Source organism: Lynx canadensis, chromosome B3 (genome assembly GCF_007474595.2).
Source record: "Lynx canadensis isolate LIC74 chromosome B3, mLynCan4.pri.v2, whole genome shotgun sequence".
Classification (NCBI taxonomy): domain Eukaryota; kingdom Metazoa; phylum Chordata; class Mammalia; order Carnivora; family Felidae; genus Lynx; species Lynx canadensis.
The window spans coordinates 60,772,482-60,790,089 of NC_044308.2; the positions used below are offsets into that span (position 1 = coordinate 60,772,482).

A 17,608-nucleotide genomic window follows, 5' to 3' on the forward strand; every position below is an offset into this window, starting at 1 on the left:
CTCACTGGTTGTAATGTCCAAATCTTATTTGTGCTTTTATATGGCAAGCATTATAGCTTTTGTTCGTTTGGTGAAGATCTTCAGGTTCTGAATTTTAGCTATTGTTATTAAAATGGTTAATAGTTAAATCTGTCTGCTCATAGAATAGTTTATTTAAGGAAATGATTGGTTATTCTGAACAGTGATTAGTGAGTAAAGCGAATGAACTAATTAAGGAGTACCTCCGTGAAGATTTAAGTTGGGATTTCTAGCAGTTTCTTTTCTAGAGTCCTTGCTTCATGGCCTGTGGGGGAAAAATCATGTCTCTGCACCAAGCTACAAAATTCTGCAGTTTGGATACGGTTGAATTTTACTAAAAGGAAGGATATCGATTTTGTTGTTGTTTAGAAAACTAACTTAAACATTTTATAAATTTAGGTTTTTTTAACAGTTATATTCTGCCTTGGGAATTAAAGTGATCTATGCTAATTATCTTTCTCTCCTTTATCTTTGCAGGGGAAAAATTATTTTAGTTTTGGAAAGATCCTGTTCAAAAATACCACTATCTTCCTGAAATGTGAGTTTTTGCATTTCATGAAGTTTTTATTTGAGTGATCTTTAAACTTTTAAATTACCTATTTTCTATCTCTGATCTTCTCTAAACATAAGTTTTGAAATTTAATAGTCTGGCATTTTCTAGGCATAAACATGTAGTATAAGTAAGGTCTTTCCCCTGAGTAATCTTCAGAATACTTGTGTGAACTTTATTTTCTTCTCTTGTTTTTCTGGTGTTTACACTTTACAGTTAGACAAATTATGTCTGATGGTATTTTAATCTGCCTTCTGTTAGATACCACCAATTTTGCTTTTGTGTGCTTGTTAGGTATTTACTGAACAAATGACTTAGGTGTCAGACCTTTGGCTCTGCACGAATATGTTCAGTGATCCTTTGTTTACAGAAGGAGTATTTTGCTATTTAGATCTTTGGAAGAGGAAGCTCAAAGATATTATCAGGAAGTAGGGATTACATGGAATTAAACCAGTCTGTCCAGTGAGAAAACCACTGTATCTGAATCCAAAATTTCCCATTGCACATTAAAGAAAAGCTTCCTTTTATTTTTGAAAATGGTTTTATTTTAGGGAATAAATGATCATGGATAGCTCTATTTCAAGATCAGGGATAAAAGTTCAGCTCGGTTCCCCGGGTGGCTTAGTCAGTTGAGCATCTGACTTTGGCTCAGGTCATGATCTCAGGGCTCGTGGGTTTGAGCCCCGCGTTGGGCTCTGTGCTGACAGCTCAGAGCCTGGAGTCTGCTTCAGATTCTCTGTCTCCTTCTCTGTCCCTCCCTCTGCTCTCTCTTTCAAAAATAAATAAATTAAAAAACATTATTTAAAAAAAGTTCAGGTCATCCATATGTGCTTCTATGCACATCTTTCTTTATGAAAGTGCAAAGTTGTAAGTTTTAATTGGATGATTTTATTGTTATAATCATCTAGTGTGTACTTATTAAAAACCTATTATGTGAAGCACTGTTTTAGACAGTAGGAAAATGATAGAAAAGGCCCTCTCTCTTACTGAGCTTACAGTTTAGTGGGAGTGAAGGGGACCTATAGAATTTCTATGAAGAGAAGACTATATCCATGAAAATACAATCTCTTGACTAATGACTTCAGTTTGGTTTAAATTACATTACTCTGACAAACTGATCAGTCTTAAGAGGTTGGTGTGCTAGATAAGAGTAACTCTCAGGGAGAACAGTGTTTTTGGTCTTTTGAGATAGCCTGACAACTTGCATGCTGTTCTACCTTTTTATTATGTGTAGTCTTTTCTTACCTGTATTTTGATCAAATGGTGCTTTGCCAAGTTGCACAAGCTGCATATTTTGTAGTGTCTGCATTTCATATTTTTGGAGAATTTGAAGCCCCTGAAAATCACATTATCTCTCACTTTGTTACTTCTCTGCTTTCTCACATATGCCTTGACTCTGATTTTATACTTTTGGGCGTATGGTAAATAGCTTTCCATGAAATTGCTAGGACCATTTTTGTCTCTTAAATCTAACCATTCAAAGTTCTGAATGGTGTTTTTTAACATAATAGTATTTTTGCAGCCAAGTTTTCCTGCAGATCTTCTTTTAGGGGATTTTGTTATTAGCTTCTGTTTAATCTCTCCTTGGTATGGTTCTTCTGAGTAGTTTATATTGAGATTGCAATATCCTTTTTATCATTTCTGTAAATTCTATTCAGCACATCAGAGTTTTGTGTATTTTTAAACATTTTTTTTAATGTTTATTTCTTGTTTATTTATTTATTTTGAGAGAAAGAGCGCTCATGCACACACGTATTGGCAAGTCAGGGAGGGGCAGAGAGAGAAGGAGACAGAATCCCAAGCGGGCTCTGCACTGTCAGCACAGAGCCCAACATGGGGCCTGAACCCATGAACCAAGAGATCGTGACCTGAGCTGAAATCAAGAGTCAGATGATTAACCAACTGTGCCACCTAGGCATTACAGAGTTTTGTGTATTTTAATTGAACCTTGTAAAAAAAGTGTGTCACTTGAAAATTAATTTGAGAAAATAAAACAAATATTAGGTGCCCGTCTTACGTTAATCAAAATTAGATTCCTAGATGCCGTCATGTTTATCTTTGTCATATGTGCATAAAGCAGGTATCTTAGAGTTCCATAGTGCAGCTGCAATCAAAGATAAGCTGACTTCCAGGTGGGACAGCTGATCAGTCATATAGTCAGATTTATACTCTCAAATCTTCAGACTAATGCATTGGTCCACTAGAATATTGTGTTCCAAACTACGTTTAATGAGTTACGCAGCCACTATGATTTCGTGAAGTCCTTGAGGCTTCTCTTAAGGTGGGTTTTGGAAAGAGTCTAATGCTCTTTCGGCGTTGCTTTTGCTCTTCTGCCTTCCCCAGCCAGGTTTGCTTTTTGTTTGTAGTTCCTTGTCTTGTAGTCCAGTTTGGTATCTTTCAAAGTCTAAGCCATTAATTTTTCCCTCAGTAAAGCTTTGAGTACTGCTTTGTGATGTCCCTAATGTTATTCCTTGTCTTTCCAGCTAGAATGTAGCCTTTTAAGGGTCCTAGTCTCTTCTGGCTTACTGTCAGTTAGCTTTGTATACTTAAGTGCTCTGCTCAGTAAATATTTGAATGATAATAGAAGAGTGGTTTTAACTTAGGACTGCTTTGTCACTTCCAGGTTTTTCCCAGCAGAGAACCAGAAACTGAGGTTTTAAGGCATAAAAGTAGATAAACTTAAGCAGGTCAAAAACTGTTCTTTTGTGAATAACAGTACTGACTTTTATCTGAAGAATATCCAGTTAGTTTACATAAATTATTTCATTACCTCAAGTTTGGAGAAGGGATGGTCTTTGAGTATCTAAACTTAGCAGGAAAAAATAAGATGTATGGTAACAGTTTAGGAAAAATGCTTTGTTTGGGACTCATCTTTATTCACAAAGTTTTCTTCTTTTATAGTTGATGGAGAACCTTGTGAGGTATCTTTGAATATAACCTGGTATCTGAAAAGTGCTGATTGTTACAATGAAATCTACAACTTCAAGGTAAGGAATATAAGATTAACAAACTTTTTCTTGGACTTTAGATATCATCAGGTCCTAACCTGATAGAGGGAGGAGTGTCACATAGCTAGGAGGAGGTAGGAGACAAGCTGAAGTTAGAATCTGTGCTTCCCAATTTATAGACTTACTGTACTAGCAATTCACAAACTTTTTGGTCTCAATCCTTAAAAATTACTGCAGAATCTTGCTTACTTTGGCAGCACTGTAGAAGTGCTGACAGTGCTGACTCTATCTTTGGCCCTCCATCTTGTTCATGTGTGTTCGATTACCTCTCTTGAGGGGCTACGTGTTCCAGACCCCTTGGAGATGAATATACATACCTTAAAAATGTCCACCAAGGCTGGGACAGGGGGAGCCTTGTTTTGGCCTTCCATTAATCTGTTAGAGATAACATAGTCTTTCCCCCTCCTGATGCGCAGTTGGTGCCACAAGATCTAATTAATGCTTAGCTTTTAATTAGATGCATGCAAGCCCTTTGGAGGTACATGGGAGCCCTTTGATCTCACTACAGTGTCCTTTTGTGTGTCCCCTCACTGTATAAAATCTGTGGACTAAGGTCTGGACTTTGTGGAGAATAACTGCAGCTGCCGTGAATCATACTCTGCCCATTTCCCTCCCCCTGTCATTAAGTTACCCCGAATAAAACTCTGCATAAACTATAGAGAGTCGCCCGCTTTGTTTTCTGGTCTTAAAATACTTTCTCAGTTTGGGGGGTACTTTACTGTCCCTCCCCCACCTTCTAACAAGCACATATACTAAAATTGGAACAACACAGAACATAAGCACGGCCCCTGCACAAGGATGACACGCAAATTCGTGAAGCGTTGAATATTTAAAAAAACCATTACTGCAGTCTCCAAAAAGCCTTTGTTCATGTGGGTTACCGTATTAGAAATTAAAACACAAAATACAAAAAATATTTATTAACTTATTTTAAAATAGCAATAATAAACCATTGCATGTTAACATGAAAAACGTTTTTTTATGTTAAAAATAAAACAATAAATAAAAATGTCTTTTTCAGAAACGTAGAAGAGTGGTATTACTTTGTATTTTTGCAGCGCCTTTCATTTAATGTTGGATAATTGAAGACAGCTGGATTCTTATATCTTCTTCAGTTTATTGTGATATATTATTTTGGTTGAAATGTGGCCTCACACAGATACATAGTTGGAAAAGAGAATGATATCTTAATAGTGTTTTCAGATAATTGTAGATACTGTTTTTTGAGCCTGTACCAACACATAACAAGTAGAGTTTCTTAAAGGTTGGTGGCAATGTGGAATCTGAAACCATATCAGTGGGTTCTTTTTCTACTAAGTGAGTTGGTGTGTCATGCACTTTGGTCTTTTATCCATGTCTGATTTTGTAACAGGGTTTATTTAGAAAATACTTGTTGACTGATTTTTATCATTCTTTCAAATACTACCTCATTTTACAATTAACTTGAAGTTATATTTGTTAGCATCACCCTCTGTCACATCAGAAACTCCTTAAGTACTGGAGGCTGTTGAGCTCATGGTGAGGAAGATACAAGTTTTCCGAAGTCCAGTTTTGGCTTGGAAGTTCAAATTTTGTCATTGGCAATAATACTGTCAGGTGTTGTCCTTGAAATGACAGCCTTCCTTTGCCCATTTTCAAGAAAATATTTCCCAGATAACCAAGTGTGAATAACTAGTTTGTCAGTTATGCTTTTAGGTAAATGAAAAAAGTGGATAGCTTAGGTTGTAAGTCAAAATAGTTGTAAAGTGTTTTATCTCAAGACAGTCATTTATAGTATTTTGCATGTTTTCCGTTTTGTCTCATAGAATATTTAAAAAGGCATGTGCTCACAGTCCAGATTTAATAATATTAATAATTTTTGCTGCTTTAGTGAAGCATTCTTATGTAAAACTGGTATTTAAAATTATTTTTTAAGCTGTAAGTTTGTGACTGACTACAATGACGACTGGTATAATTAGGTGCCACTGCCTTGGTTCCTGATAAGGGGCAGCCATTTTATCCATCATTACTTTGCATTATCAGTACAAGGCAAATAACATTATTATTTTATTAGTAGTAGTATGGAAATAGTTTTAGACCTCATTTCACAATTGACATAGTACACTGTACTTGGGCACTGAAGATATATGGCTCCAGGGTGGATTTTTCAGGCCTTTTTCATTCCGTTTCTGTTCTACATTTGTTATTCTCTTCCTTTCCGAAGATAATCTAACTGGTCTTTAAAAAATGTCTGCCATTCACTTGGTTTTTCGAACCTTAAGCATTTTGAATTTCTGCTTTGTGTTAGGGTTTTACATTATCTTTTTTGTGGTGTTGATTTGTTTTTTGCTCTTGTTATACAATGTTGGGTATGACTGATAATGATGAGGACTAAAAGGATTGAAGAACTTAGAGAGAAATTATAATATGTCCAGAATGTAGTTTGAAGCATTATTGATGTTTCTCTTAATCAGTCACTAGTTGAATTTACAGTTAAAAACTTCATACATTTGAAACTTGTGATAAGCTGGTCAAGAGCTTAGCATATCCCCAGATAGGTAATACAAGTTAAGAATGTCAAAATTATCTTGGGTTGCCATAGGACAGAATTACAGAAATGACAAGCAGATAGTTGGAGATGCAAAACTGGAGCTTAGAAAAAAAGGGAGAATTCTGTACGTTAGAGTCTAATACCGTTAGATTCTTGGACATTATTACAGTTTTTATTTGATGTTGTAAGTTTTTAAAATAGCAAATCCAAAACTGTACCTGCCCTATAGGAAATCTGTTATCTTCTAAATACTTTACTTGTGAAAAAGTAAGTTGTGTGCGTTGTATTTTCTCTTGTTTTTCCAGGCAGAAGAAGTGGAGACATATTTGGAAAACCTTAAGGAAAAAAAAGGCTTGTCTGGGAAATACCAGACATCATCAAAATTGTTCCAGAACTGCAGTGAGCTCTTTAAAACACAGGTAATGTTTGATAGTGGTTGGAGGGAAATAGAAGAGATAAACTACATAATACCTCTATATTTGGTGATCTCCATTTCCCACTTCTGAATTCTTTGTTCTGACAGAAATAAGTTAGAAGCATGTTCTGTTAATTGCACATTCCCACTTAATATTTATCTCATCAAAAAGAGGATGTGCTTTCCTTTGTGTGTAAAAAGCAAATCCCCATTTTTTATTATGGTAAAATATAAGTAAAATTTACCATTTTATCTATTTTCAAGTGTGCCATTCAAGGGTATGAAGTACATTTGCACTGTTGTGCAATGCAAGTTCTGCACTTGATCTTAGCCAAAAGGCCGAGAAGCGATGCAATGCAAGTTCTGGAGATGGCTAGTGGTATACTAGTCATCTCTAGAACTTTCTCATCATCCCAAACTGATACTTCATAATCATTAAACAATAACACCCCCTCCCCTCACATCGCTGGTAACAACTACTCTGCTTTTTCTCCATGAGTTTCACTATTCTAGATACTTCACAGAAGTGGAATCATACAATATTTGTCTTCTTTCCCTTAGCAGGATGTTTTCAAACTTCCTCCATATAGCATGTATCCACTTAATTTCTTTTTAAGGCTGAATAATAGTTCACTGTACATGTATACCACATTTTCTTTATCCATTCATCCACTGGTAGACATTTGAAACTTCCAGTTTTTCAGTTGTTTTGTGATCTCATTTAATTGATACATTCCCAGAAATACCAGTGTTTCTAGATTTTATTGTTACAGGCCTGAACTCAACTTTTTTTGAGTAAAGGGGAAGAGGTGAATAATATGTATTTTTAATGCTTACATATATGTAATCACGTAAGTGGAATTTTGATTCTAAAATCTTTTTTCTTAGAAATAGAATATGATGCCAGTTTTTTGATAGAAAAATTACATGTTTTATAGGTGTTGAAAATAGTTATTATTAACTGTAGCCTTTTCTTTGTTCTTATTGCATTTGAATACTGCTTCAGCATATTTAGCAAATTGCCTTGAAGAGGCAAAGCATTCACGGAACGCTAAGTTTTCTGTCCAGTTACTAGAAATAAAGTTTGTTGATGAGACTTTAATAACTGGTAATTGATAAGCAAATGAAATAAAATTGATAATTGAACTATAACAGTTGATAATTGAGTTCTTGTCATAGCTTAGATTTTATGGATTTAGTGGAGAAAGAAGATATCTTTAAAATGATAGAATAAGAAAGCTGGAAAAAATGTGATGTTAGGGGGCTTTCATTTAGTTTTTATAGGTTTATCCCCTAACTTGGGAGGATTGGTTGGCCTTTCTTAGATTTGATCATGGAAAGCTACCTGCTGTATACTGTTGCCCTAGGTTCACTGCTTTTAGATCTGCTATAATCTTTCCAGGGTCTTAGCATATTATCCCTATTGGTAAGGTTACCTCTCCTTCTTCAGTCTAATGTAACAGAGTTGGAATATATGCTCTAATTACTCAGGAAGGAGAATGCTTCATCTGCTGATACCTGGTAAGAAAACATTAGTGTGGTTTTTTTTTTTTTTTTTTTTTTTAAATTTTTTTTTTTTTTCAACGTTTATTTATTTTTGGGACAGAGAGAGACAGAGCATGAACGGGGGAGGGGCAGAGAGAGAGGGAGACACAGAATCAGAAACAGGCTCCAGGCTCTGAGCCATCAGCCCAGAGCCCGACGCGGGGCTCGAACTCACGGACCGCAAGATCGTGACCTGGCTGAAGTCGGACGCTTAACCGACTGCGCCACCCAGGCGCCCCTAGTGTGGTTTTTTATACGCATGGAGAGTGTTGTGGTGGAAGGAGCAGTAGACCCAAGAGTTAGAAATCCTAAGTTGAGGGGCGCCTGGGTGACTTAGTTAAGCGTCTGACTTCAGCTCAGGTCAAGATCTCAGGGTTTGTGGGTTCAAGCCCCACATTGGGCTCAGTGCTGACAGCTCAGGGCCTGGACCCTGCTTCAGATTCTGCCTCCCTCTCACTCTGCCCCTCCTCCACTCACACACTGTCTCTCACTCTCTCTCAAAAATAAAAATAAACATTAAAAAAAAATTCTAAGTTGAAATTCCATTTCTGTATCTAAAACTTGATAGCTTTGAGCCATATTTTTCTCATATGAGGCAAGAGAGGGAACCATAAGATCTCTCTATCCTAAGCATATGTCTTCTGTTTTAAGTTTTTTTTTATTCATAAATATTTTTAATTCTTAACAGAGAAATTGAGTGGCCTGTTTAGTTTGATAGTAGTTTTTAGTTCTCACTTGTTTGTGGTTAATTGGAAATCTTCTGTCTGTCAATGCCATATTATTTAGTGTTACAGTGTATTTTGCTTCAACCATGTTTTTGTAGGTTTTGAACTTTTTTTTTTTTTTTTACTATTAAACATTAATTTTAATGTTATGTTTTTTTCATAGAGCTTTTCTGGGGATTTTGTACATCGATTGCCTCTCTTAGGAGAAAAACAAGAGGTAATTGTTTTCATTGTTATGTATTTCTAAGCATAAAGTAAAAATTCTAAATTAACTTTCTTTTTTTAATGTTTAGGCTAAGGAGAATGGAACAAACCTTACTCTTACTGGAGACAAAACTGTAAGTGTAGTAGGAAATCTGGGGCATTGACACATATTTCAGTTTTCTTTTTTTTTTTTTAATTTTTTTTTTTTTTAACGTTTATTTATTTTTGGGACAGAGAGAGACAGAGCATGAACGGGGGAGGGGCAGAGAGAGAGGGAGACACAGAATCAGAAACAGGCTCCAGGCTCTGAGCCATCAGCCCAGAGCCTGACGCGGGGCTTGAACTCACGCACCGCAAGATCGTGACCTGGCTGAAGTCGGACACTTAACCGACTGCGCCACCCAGGCGCCCCTATTTCAGTTTTCTTATATTTGTGTTGAATTGTCTTGGTATCCTATTATTTAATGTTTATTTCTGAGACAGAGAGACAGAGCATGAGTGGGGGAGGGGCAGAGAGAGAGGGAGACGCAGAATCCGAAGCAGGCTCCAGGCTTTGAGCTGTCTGTACAGAGCCCGACGCGGAGCTCGAACTTACCGCGAGATCATGACCTGAGCCAAAGTCAGACGCTCAACCCACTGAGCCACCCAGGCACCCCAGTATCCTACTATTTAAAAAGGAAACCTAGGGGTGCCTGGGTGGCGCAGTCGGTTAAGCGTCCGACTTCAGCCAGGTCACGATCTCGTGGTCCGTGAGTTCGAGCCCCGCGTCGGGCTCTGGGCTGATGGCTCAGAGCCTGGAGCCTGTTTCCGATTCTGTGTCTCCCTCTCTCTCTGCTCCTCCCCCGTTCATGCTCTGTCTCTCTCTGTCCCAAAAATAAATAAACGTTAAAAAAAAAAAATTTAAAAAGGAAACCTAAAAATGGAGGTTTAAACACCAAAATGTTAGGGAACCTGGGTAGCTCCATTGGTAGAGCGTGTGATTCTTTAAAAAAAATTTTTTTTTATTATGTTTATTTATTTTGAGAGAGAGAGACAGAATGCCAGTTGGGGAGGGTCAGAGAGAGATGCAGACACAGAATCTGAAGCAAGACCCCAGGCTCTGAGCTGTCATCACAGAGCCCGACACGGGGCTCAAACCCATGAGTGTGAGATCATGACCTGAGTCGAAGTCAGACCCTCAACCGACTGAGCCACCCAGGTGCCCCGAGAGCATGTGATTCTTGATCTTAGGGTCATGAGTTTGTATCCCACTTTGGGTGTAGAGGTTACTAAAAATAAATAGATAAATAAACCTTAAGCACTAAAATGTTAATAATGGTTGTTGTGGATAATATTATGAGTGACTTTTATTTTCTTCTGTGTTTCCTGTATTTTCCATATTTGTTATAGTCAGTCTTGTTTTTGTAATTATCACCCCATAAATGTTACTTGTAAATAAGAAGGAACTTTTTTTTTTTAAGTTTATTTATTTATATTGAGAGAGTGCGTGGGCAGGGGAACAGCAAAGAGAGAGGGAGAGAGAGAATCCCAAGCAGGCTCTGCACTGTAAGTGTGGAGCCCTGGAGCTCAAACTTATGAACCAGGAGATAATGACCTGAGCTGAAGCCAAGAGTTGGACACTAAACTGACTGAACTACCCAGGCCCCGCCCCCCCCCATTTGTCCTTTTAAGTTTTTAGTCAGCCTCTCAATAGCCCCACCTCCTAACATTGCCTGGGGCAGCCATGATCTTTCACAGTTGCTGCTGAGAGTCTTTGACAGTGCCCTGAGTATAGGGTCCTTTCCACTGAATGAGGTTGAATCAGGTCATAAAAAATAAGCCCTGGGCATAAAAGATAAGTGCCAGACAGTTCTGCCCTGGGTTTTAGGGCATCTCCAGACTTTTCCTGTTTTTTCCAATGGCTGCCAAACTGCTGTTTTTCCACAGCTGTTACTGCTGTGGGAACTTTGGTTTCAGGGAGCTTGTAAGAGGGACATGGGATGAGGATGAACAAAAACCACAAGCTTGCTTTTCTTAAAAAAGATGTTTTTAATGTTTATTTATTTTTGAGAGAGAGAGACTGAGTGTGATCAGGGGAGGGGCCAAGAGAGAGGGTGACACAGAATCCAAAGCAGACTCTAGGCCCTGAGCTGTCAGCACAGGGCTGGACGAGGGGCTCCAACTCATAGACTGCTAGATCATTACCTGAGCCGAAGTTGGACACTTAACCTACTGATCCATCCAGGAGCCCCTGCTCAATGTTTTTATAAAGCTAAAGCTGCTCTAAAAAAATATATTAATTTAAAAAACATTATAATGGCAAATATACCACATTATTGCTTAAATCGAACCATAAAATTGAGTTAATATAAGTATTAAATCTGTTTTTAGGGAGTAGGGGCAGCAGGGAGAGGCTCCTTTGTCTAAAAAATGTCTTATCAGAGTTTTAATAAAAGGGGATAGAGGTGCTAAACTTGTGAGAACCCTTTATTTATTATTTTTTTTTTTTAATTTTTTTTTTTCAACGTTTATTTATTTTTGGGACAGAGAAAGACAGAGCATGAACGGGGGAGGGGCAGAGAGAGAGGGAGACACAGAATCGGAAACAGGCTCCAGGCTCTGAGCCATCAGCCCAGAGCCCGACGCGGGGCTCGAACTCACGGACCGCGAGATCGTGACCTGGCTGAAGTCGGATGCTTAACCGACTGCGCCACCCAGGCGCCCCTGTGAGAACCCTTTAAAAATAGAATTATTAAACTATTCTCCTCTTAGGCAAATTTTCAGGAAGAATGACGAAAGATAGTTTTTTAACTTCTTTTGACTATACTCTGACTAAATGCCTGCAAATACTACTTTGATATTCAACAGGGTCATCTTTCAGCCAGCTTTAATCACTAGGAACAGAGCTCAAGCCTTGAGAAGAATTAAAAAGAATGCTATGCACAGAAGACCACTGAAAATGCACAATTACATATGTCCTGTATACATATAAATAAATATTCACTTACAACAATTTTTTAAAAATACAATTTATAACAATTTAACTTGACAAACTGTATAAAATCTATTTGAAATTGTAACAGTATGAGGAAAGAGGGAAGCTCAATCTTATTTTCTTGGGACCATAAACTGCTACAATTTTTCTCCAGAGCACTTAGACAAGCACAAGAAAAGTACTTATAAAATGTTCATACATTTGGACCTAGCAACTCCACCTCTAGGAATTTAGGCTAAGAAAACATAAACGCGCACAAAAATATAGCTAGACATCATTTGCTGACAGCTTAGAGCCTGGAGCCTGTTTCAGATTCTGTGTCCCCGTCTCTCTCGGCCCCTCCCCTACTCACGCTCTGTCTCTCTTTCTCAAAAGTAATAAATATTAAGAAAGGTTTTTTTCCTTAAATTGAGCAAAAAGCAGGATTCCCCCATACGGCCTCCACAAATGCACACTCAAACTTCCCCACCATGGCCTTCCTGCACCATTGTGGCACATTTGTTACAATTGATAACCAATGTGGACACATTGTTACCAGCCAAAGTCCATAGTTACATTAGCTGCTTTAGTTCTTTGTGTTGTAGTGTTTGGTTTTTAACAAATGTAAAATGACAGATATCCCCCATTATAATATACCAGAATTGTTTCATTGCCCTAAAAACCCTCAATACTCCTTCTACCTAGTCATCTCCCTCCCCTCAAGCACCTGGCAATCACTGATTTATTTTTATGTTTTTACTTTTTAAAATTTTTTTAATTGTCTCCATAGTTTTGCGGTTTTCAGAATGTCATATAGTTGGCATTGTATAATGTATATAGCCTTTTCAGATCGGCTTCTTTCACTTAGTATTACGAATGTAAGGTTTCTTCATGTTTTCTCATGGCTTGATAGTCCATTTCTTTTTAGTGCTAAGTAATATTCCATTACCTGAATGTACCACAGTTTATTTTATCCATTCACCTATTAAAGGACATCTTTGAAGGAGCTAATATTGGTACCCATCTGATGGGGTTATTGTGAAGATTAAAGACTGTGATAAATATTAAACATGACAGAGTGCCTGGCATCTGAATGTTATTTTTACAGGGTCAAAATATCTATATTCCAGAATTAAATGGAAACTTTGTAAAATACTAGAATATGAGAATTAATTAGTCCCTTTTAAAGTTTGTAAGAGGTAGTTTTAAGATATATAAAATTAATACCAGAGCAGCTTGTTATGCCTAGTTTTATTGGTTTTTGAATAAGTAAGTTCAGGAAGGGTTCAGTCAATATGGATAAATAGTACATGATGTACCTGTAACTTTGAAGCTCTCAGTTTTTCTCATAAATTGCTCCTGAATTTTGTCATAAGGAGTCCTTCAGGCAGAGATAAACCAATGAATGATTCAGCATGGCATTTATGTTCTTAAGTTACTGAGATAACCTAGGAAATGTATAGCTGTGGAATCATTTAATCTACTTTGACACTTTGGGTTTGTATCATGGAATGTAATTTTTGAACTCTCGTTTTAGCTTTTTCTTGGGTTGTAGGATAATTTGAGCATTTGAGAAAACCTGTGGTTCTACAGGAAAACACATAAATACGTAAAATCTGTTACCCAGTTTGAGGGTTTTCATAGATCAATGAAGCTTACTCAGTGGTGTCTGGACAAAAGTTTTTTTTAAGACCACAGGTAATAAATTGCAAGTAAGTAGCAGTACCTCCTTTTACACACAAAGAAGAAGCCAACAATTTTCTGTGTTCATCTCCTTTATCTTTGTGTTTTAGTCTTGTGTTTGTGAAGGTCCATTGTCCCACCTAGCAAGTGTGGCAACAAATCCTCGAAGGCTTTTTGCTCAGGCTATGTATAAATTCACTGGCCTTGGAGCAGATTCTTCCCAAGTAACCAATTTTGTAAACATGGAGGCACTTACCTCCACTTCCTTTACTTTGATGAACAGTGACTTTTTCTTTCCACGTAGACCAGCCATGATTAAATTTTTGATAAAGATGTGAATGCTTCTAAGATATTCTGGTAGTCTTGAGAAGAACATTGAACAAAGAGAATTAATTCAGGAATTAGTGTTTATAATGTAATTCACTGTCAGCATCATGGGTGTTTTTGTTTTGTTTTGAGATGATTTAAATCTTTTTAGTTCATCCGTATGAAACATAACCAAGTATCCTAGCATGGCTTAATTAAACAGATTCAATGTAGTGATTTTTAGCTGAGGTTTTCCTTGTAAATAAGTGTTAAGTATGTGATTTTTGTGCATAAAGCTATAACATGTCCTGTCTTTTAGTACCTTATAGTCTTACTTTATTGTATGTACTATAAACCTGTTTGTTTTATTGTGCCTACCACTATTTTAATGAATGGAAATGAAGAACTCAGCCATATTCCTGGGCACATTCTGGAACAAGATTTTCATATTAACATGTGTTCTTAGGTTTTAATACTTGTAGATATGATGTCCTTTTTTTTTCTCTCTCCAGGCAATGCACGATCCACTGAAAACTTGGCAAGATGCACCATACATTTTTATTGTACATGTTGGCATTTCATCCTCAAAGGAATCCTCAAAAGAAACTTCACTTAATAGTCTTTTTACCAGTAAGTACATTTTGTTCCTCTTTACCATTCGTATTATCTAGTTGTGTCATGTGTAATGGGTAGTGTAAAATTGCTTTAAGGGAGGGAATAATTAAGAATGTTTGTTGTGTATCAGACAGTCTTAAGTACTTCGCTTGTACTTTCTTCATTTTCCTTCATTTGATCTTCCTATTTTTAGATTTTTTAATTGGTGTTTTCAGTATCCTGAAAAAGACTTGGCAAAACTTGATTACCAACTCAAAACTTGGAAATTTTTGAATTGAGTTTGGTAATTTTTTAATGTCTCAGTTTTACTTAGTGTTTTTTCTAATCTTACTAACCCAGTTCATGGGTCACCATTCCTTACTTGGAATTTTGTGGTCATTTACTAACCAGTCTTATTTTCTGTAGTTCTTTTTCTTCTTCCTTTTTTTTTTTTTTTTTTTTTGCTTCTTCCTTCTTTATAGTTTTCTTTCCACCCCTCCTTTCTCAAGTAGAATATTGAATAGGAACAGTGATAATGACCATACTTCTCTTGCTCTTGACTTTAATGGCAATATTAGCACATTTCACAATTACGCTTATTGTAGACTTTTCAAAATATTCTGTGTTTGGTTAAGGATGTTTCTTTTCCTCGTTTACTAATTGTATTTTTTTCTGCCCTTTTTTTTTTCTTTTAGTATGAGGAATGGTCAGCTTTATCAGCTGTTTTGATTGTGTTGATTTAACTGATCATGTAGATTTCCCCAGTTAATCTCTTAATGTAATACATTATATTAATTGATTTTCTAATGTTAAAGCATTCTTGAATTTCTGAGATGCCAATATCTGGCCTACACACACACACACACACACACAGCTGGCTTCTGTTTTCCAGAATTTTATTTGTAATTTTTGGTCTATGTTCATAGTAGGATTGGCCTATAATTTTCTTTTCTTTTTTCTTTTTTTTTATGACATATTTTTTTTATTAAAATGTTTTATTTATTTTTGAGAGAGCAAGCAGGAGAAGGGCAGAGAGAGAAAGGGACAGAGGCTCTGAAGCAGGCTTTGCATGGAGAGCACAGGGCCCGATGCAGGCCTCAAACTCACAAACCGTGAGATCATGATCCAGGCTGAAGTCGGACACTTATCCGACTGAGCCATCCAGGTGCCCCTATAATTTTGTTTTCTCATACTGTCATCTATGGGTTTTAGCATCGAGGTTATGCTAGTCAAATGAGTTGGAGAATGTCCCCTGTATTAAATTCTATGGAATAGTTTTTGTAAGGGTAGGATTATCCAGTTTTTGAATGTTTTGTAGAACTTAACTTATGATAGTGTTTTGGCCGAATGTTCTTTTTTTCCCTTCCTCCATAGAGATTTTAAACAACTGATTAATTTTCTTTAATAATATGTTGTTTTTTTAGTGATTCTATTTTTTCTTGAATCAGTGTCGTTTTTGAGAAATTGTCCATATCTTTCAAGTTTTCAACTGTATTGGCATGAAGTTATTAATAGTATTTCTTTGCAAAAAAATAAGTATCTGTAGCTTTTTTCATTCTTTTTTTTTTTAAGTTTTTATTTTGAAAGAGAAAGAGTGTGCAAGTGGGGGAGTGGCAGAGAGAGGGAGAGAGAAAGAGTGTCAAGCATGCTCTGTACTGTCAGCAGAGCCTGATGCAGGGCTCAAACTCAGGAACCATGAGATCATGACCTGAGCCAAAACCAACAGTCAGATGCTCAGCCACCTGAGCCACCTAGGCACCCTCTCTTTTCACTCTTATTATTGTCTTTGTGTCTACTTTTTTAACTTTTTAAATCTTTGTAGAATTGTATTTTACTATACAACAAACCAACAAACTATTGGTATTTGCTATTTCGTTATTTCTTTTGTTTGACTTAATTTAAAATTTTAGTTTTTTATAGCTTCTTGGGTTGGATGCTTTTAATTCCTAATCCAGAGGTGGCTCTTATGCTCCATAGTTATATGGGGTATAGCATCTGGGTAAGCCAGCAGCTGGCCTGGCACAGTTTCTGGGCCTAAGACATATGTGTATCTTCCTGTATTTCTAGGCCCACAGCTTTCTAGTAAGTTATAATCTAAGGCAGCAGTTGCCAACATTTACTTTCAGCCTTCTTTCTTTGAAAAGAATGGAGGGGCGCCTGGGTGGCTCAGCTGGTTGAGTGTCCAACTTCGGCTCAGGTCATGATCTCGCTGTTCCCAAGTTCGAGCCCAACTGCCGTAGCTTGCTTTTTGGGCCCAGAGTCAAACATGACCATAGCTTCAGCCTTATATACTGTTTTAAGTTTTTGTTCAGTTTTGATATTTGGAGGTATTTATCTTGTTTTCGAGCTTATGTCCTCGTTTTGTTTTATTCATCTATTGTTTGGAGCTAGGAGGAAGATACATTGAAGCATGGACTTAACTACACCGTGTGAAATTCCTAGAATTTTCGAAAACAGTGTTACCATCTTTTTTCCCTTCAGTAAATCCTTGATGTTTCCCCATCTCCTGTAAAATGTTTACATTCTGCAGGAAGGCTTATAAAAACTCTGCAGCTTGTCCCAGTTTACCTTTTGCTGCTTTCTTTTCAAAATGCTACTATATGGTACTATGTGCAGCCTCAGACTACATGTTCTTTAAATATATATCATGCATTTTCACGCCTGTCCTTGTTCATGTTGTTTCCTCGTCCCAGATGGCCTTTTACTTTGTCCTGGGAAATACACATTCATCCTTTAAGGACTGGCTCAGAGGGATAGTTCTCTATATTGCTTTCCTACTGTCCCTTCTAGCAGAAAACATCTTATGTATCTTTTTATCTCCTGTTTTCTGTAGTGTGTGTCACATAGTAAGTGCTCAATAAATGTTATTTTATGTTGTGGCATAGAGCAAGGGGTAGCCAAATTTTCTTAAAGGGCCAAAGAGTAAATGTTCTGTCTACTACAGCTACCCAACTCTGCCATTGTTGTGTAAATGCAACCTTAGATAATATGTAAGTAAGTGGATGTGGCTGTTTTCCAATAAAACTTTTACTTATAAAAAGTGGATAACCACATTTGGCTCATGTGCTGTACTTTGC

General features: G+C 36.9%; 1 protein-coding gene and 1 pseudogene across 2 annotated transcripts in view; both read left to right on the forward strand.

The window, feature by feature from the left end:
• The window catches only part of TMEM87A (transmembrane protein 87A), a 40,802-nt gene that overhangs the window by 1,168 nt on the left and 22,026 nt on the right, over positions 1-17,608 (forward strand). For both annotated transcript variants that reach the window (XM_030318424.1, XM_030318425.1), the window contains exons 2-7: positions 496-556; positions 3,470-3,555; positions 6,412-6,525; positions 8,955-9,008; positions 9,085-9,129; positions 14,450-14,567. In XM_030318424.1, the coding sequence (XP_030174284.1) occupies positions 496-556; positions 3,470-3,555; positions 6,412-6,525; positions 8,955-9,008; positions 9,085-9,129; positions 14,450-14,567 (478 nt within the window). The remainder of the gene's footprint in view (positions 1-495; positions 557-3,469; positions 3,556-6,411; positions 6,526-8,954; positions 9,009-9,084; positions 9,130-14,449; positions 14,568-17,608) is intronic.
• Positions 4,310-4,409, forward strand: LOC115517352 (annotated as a pseudogene).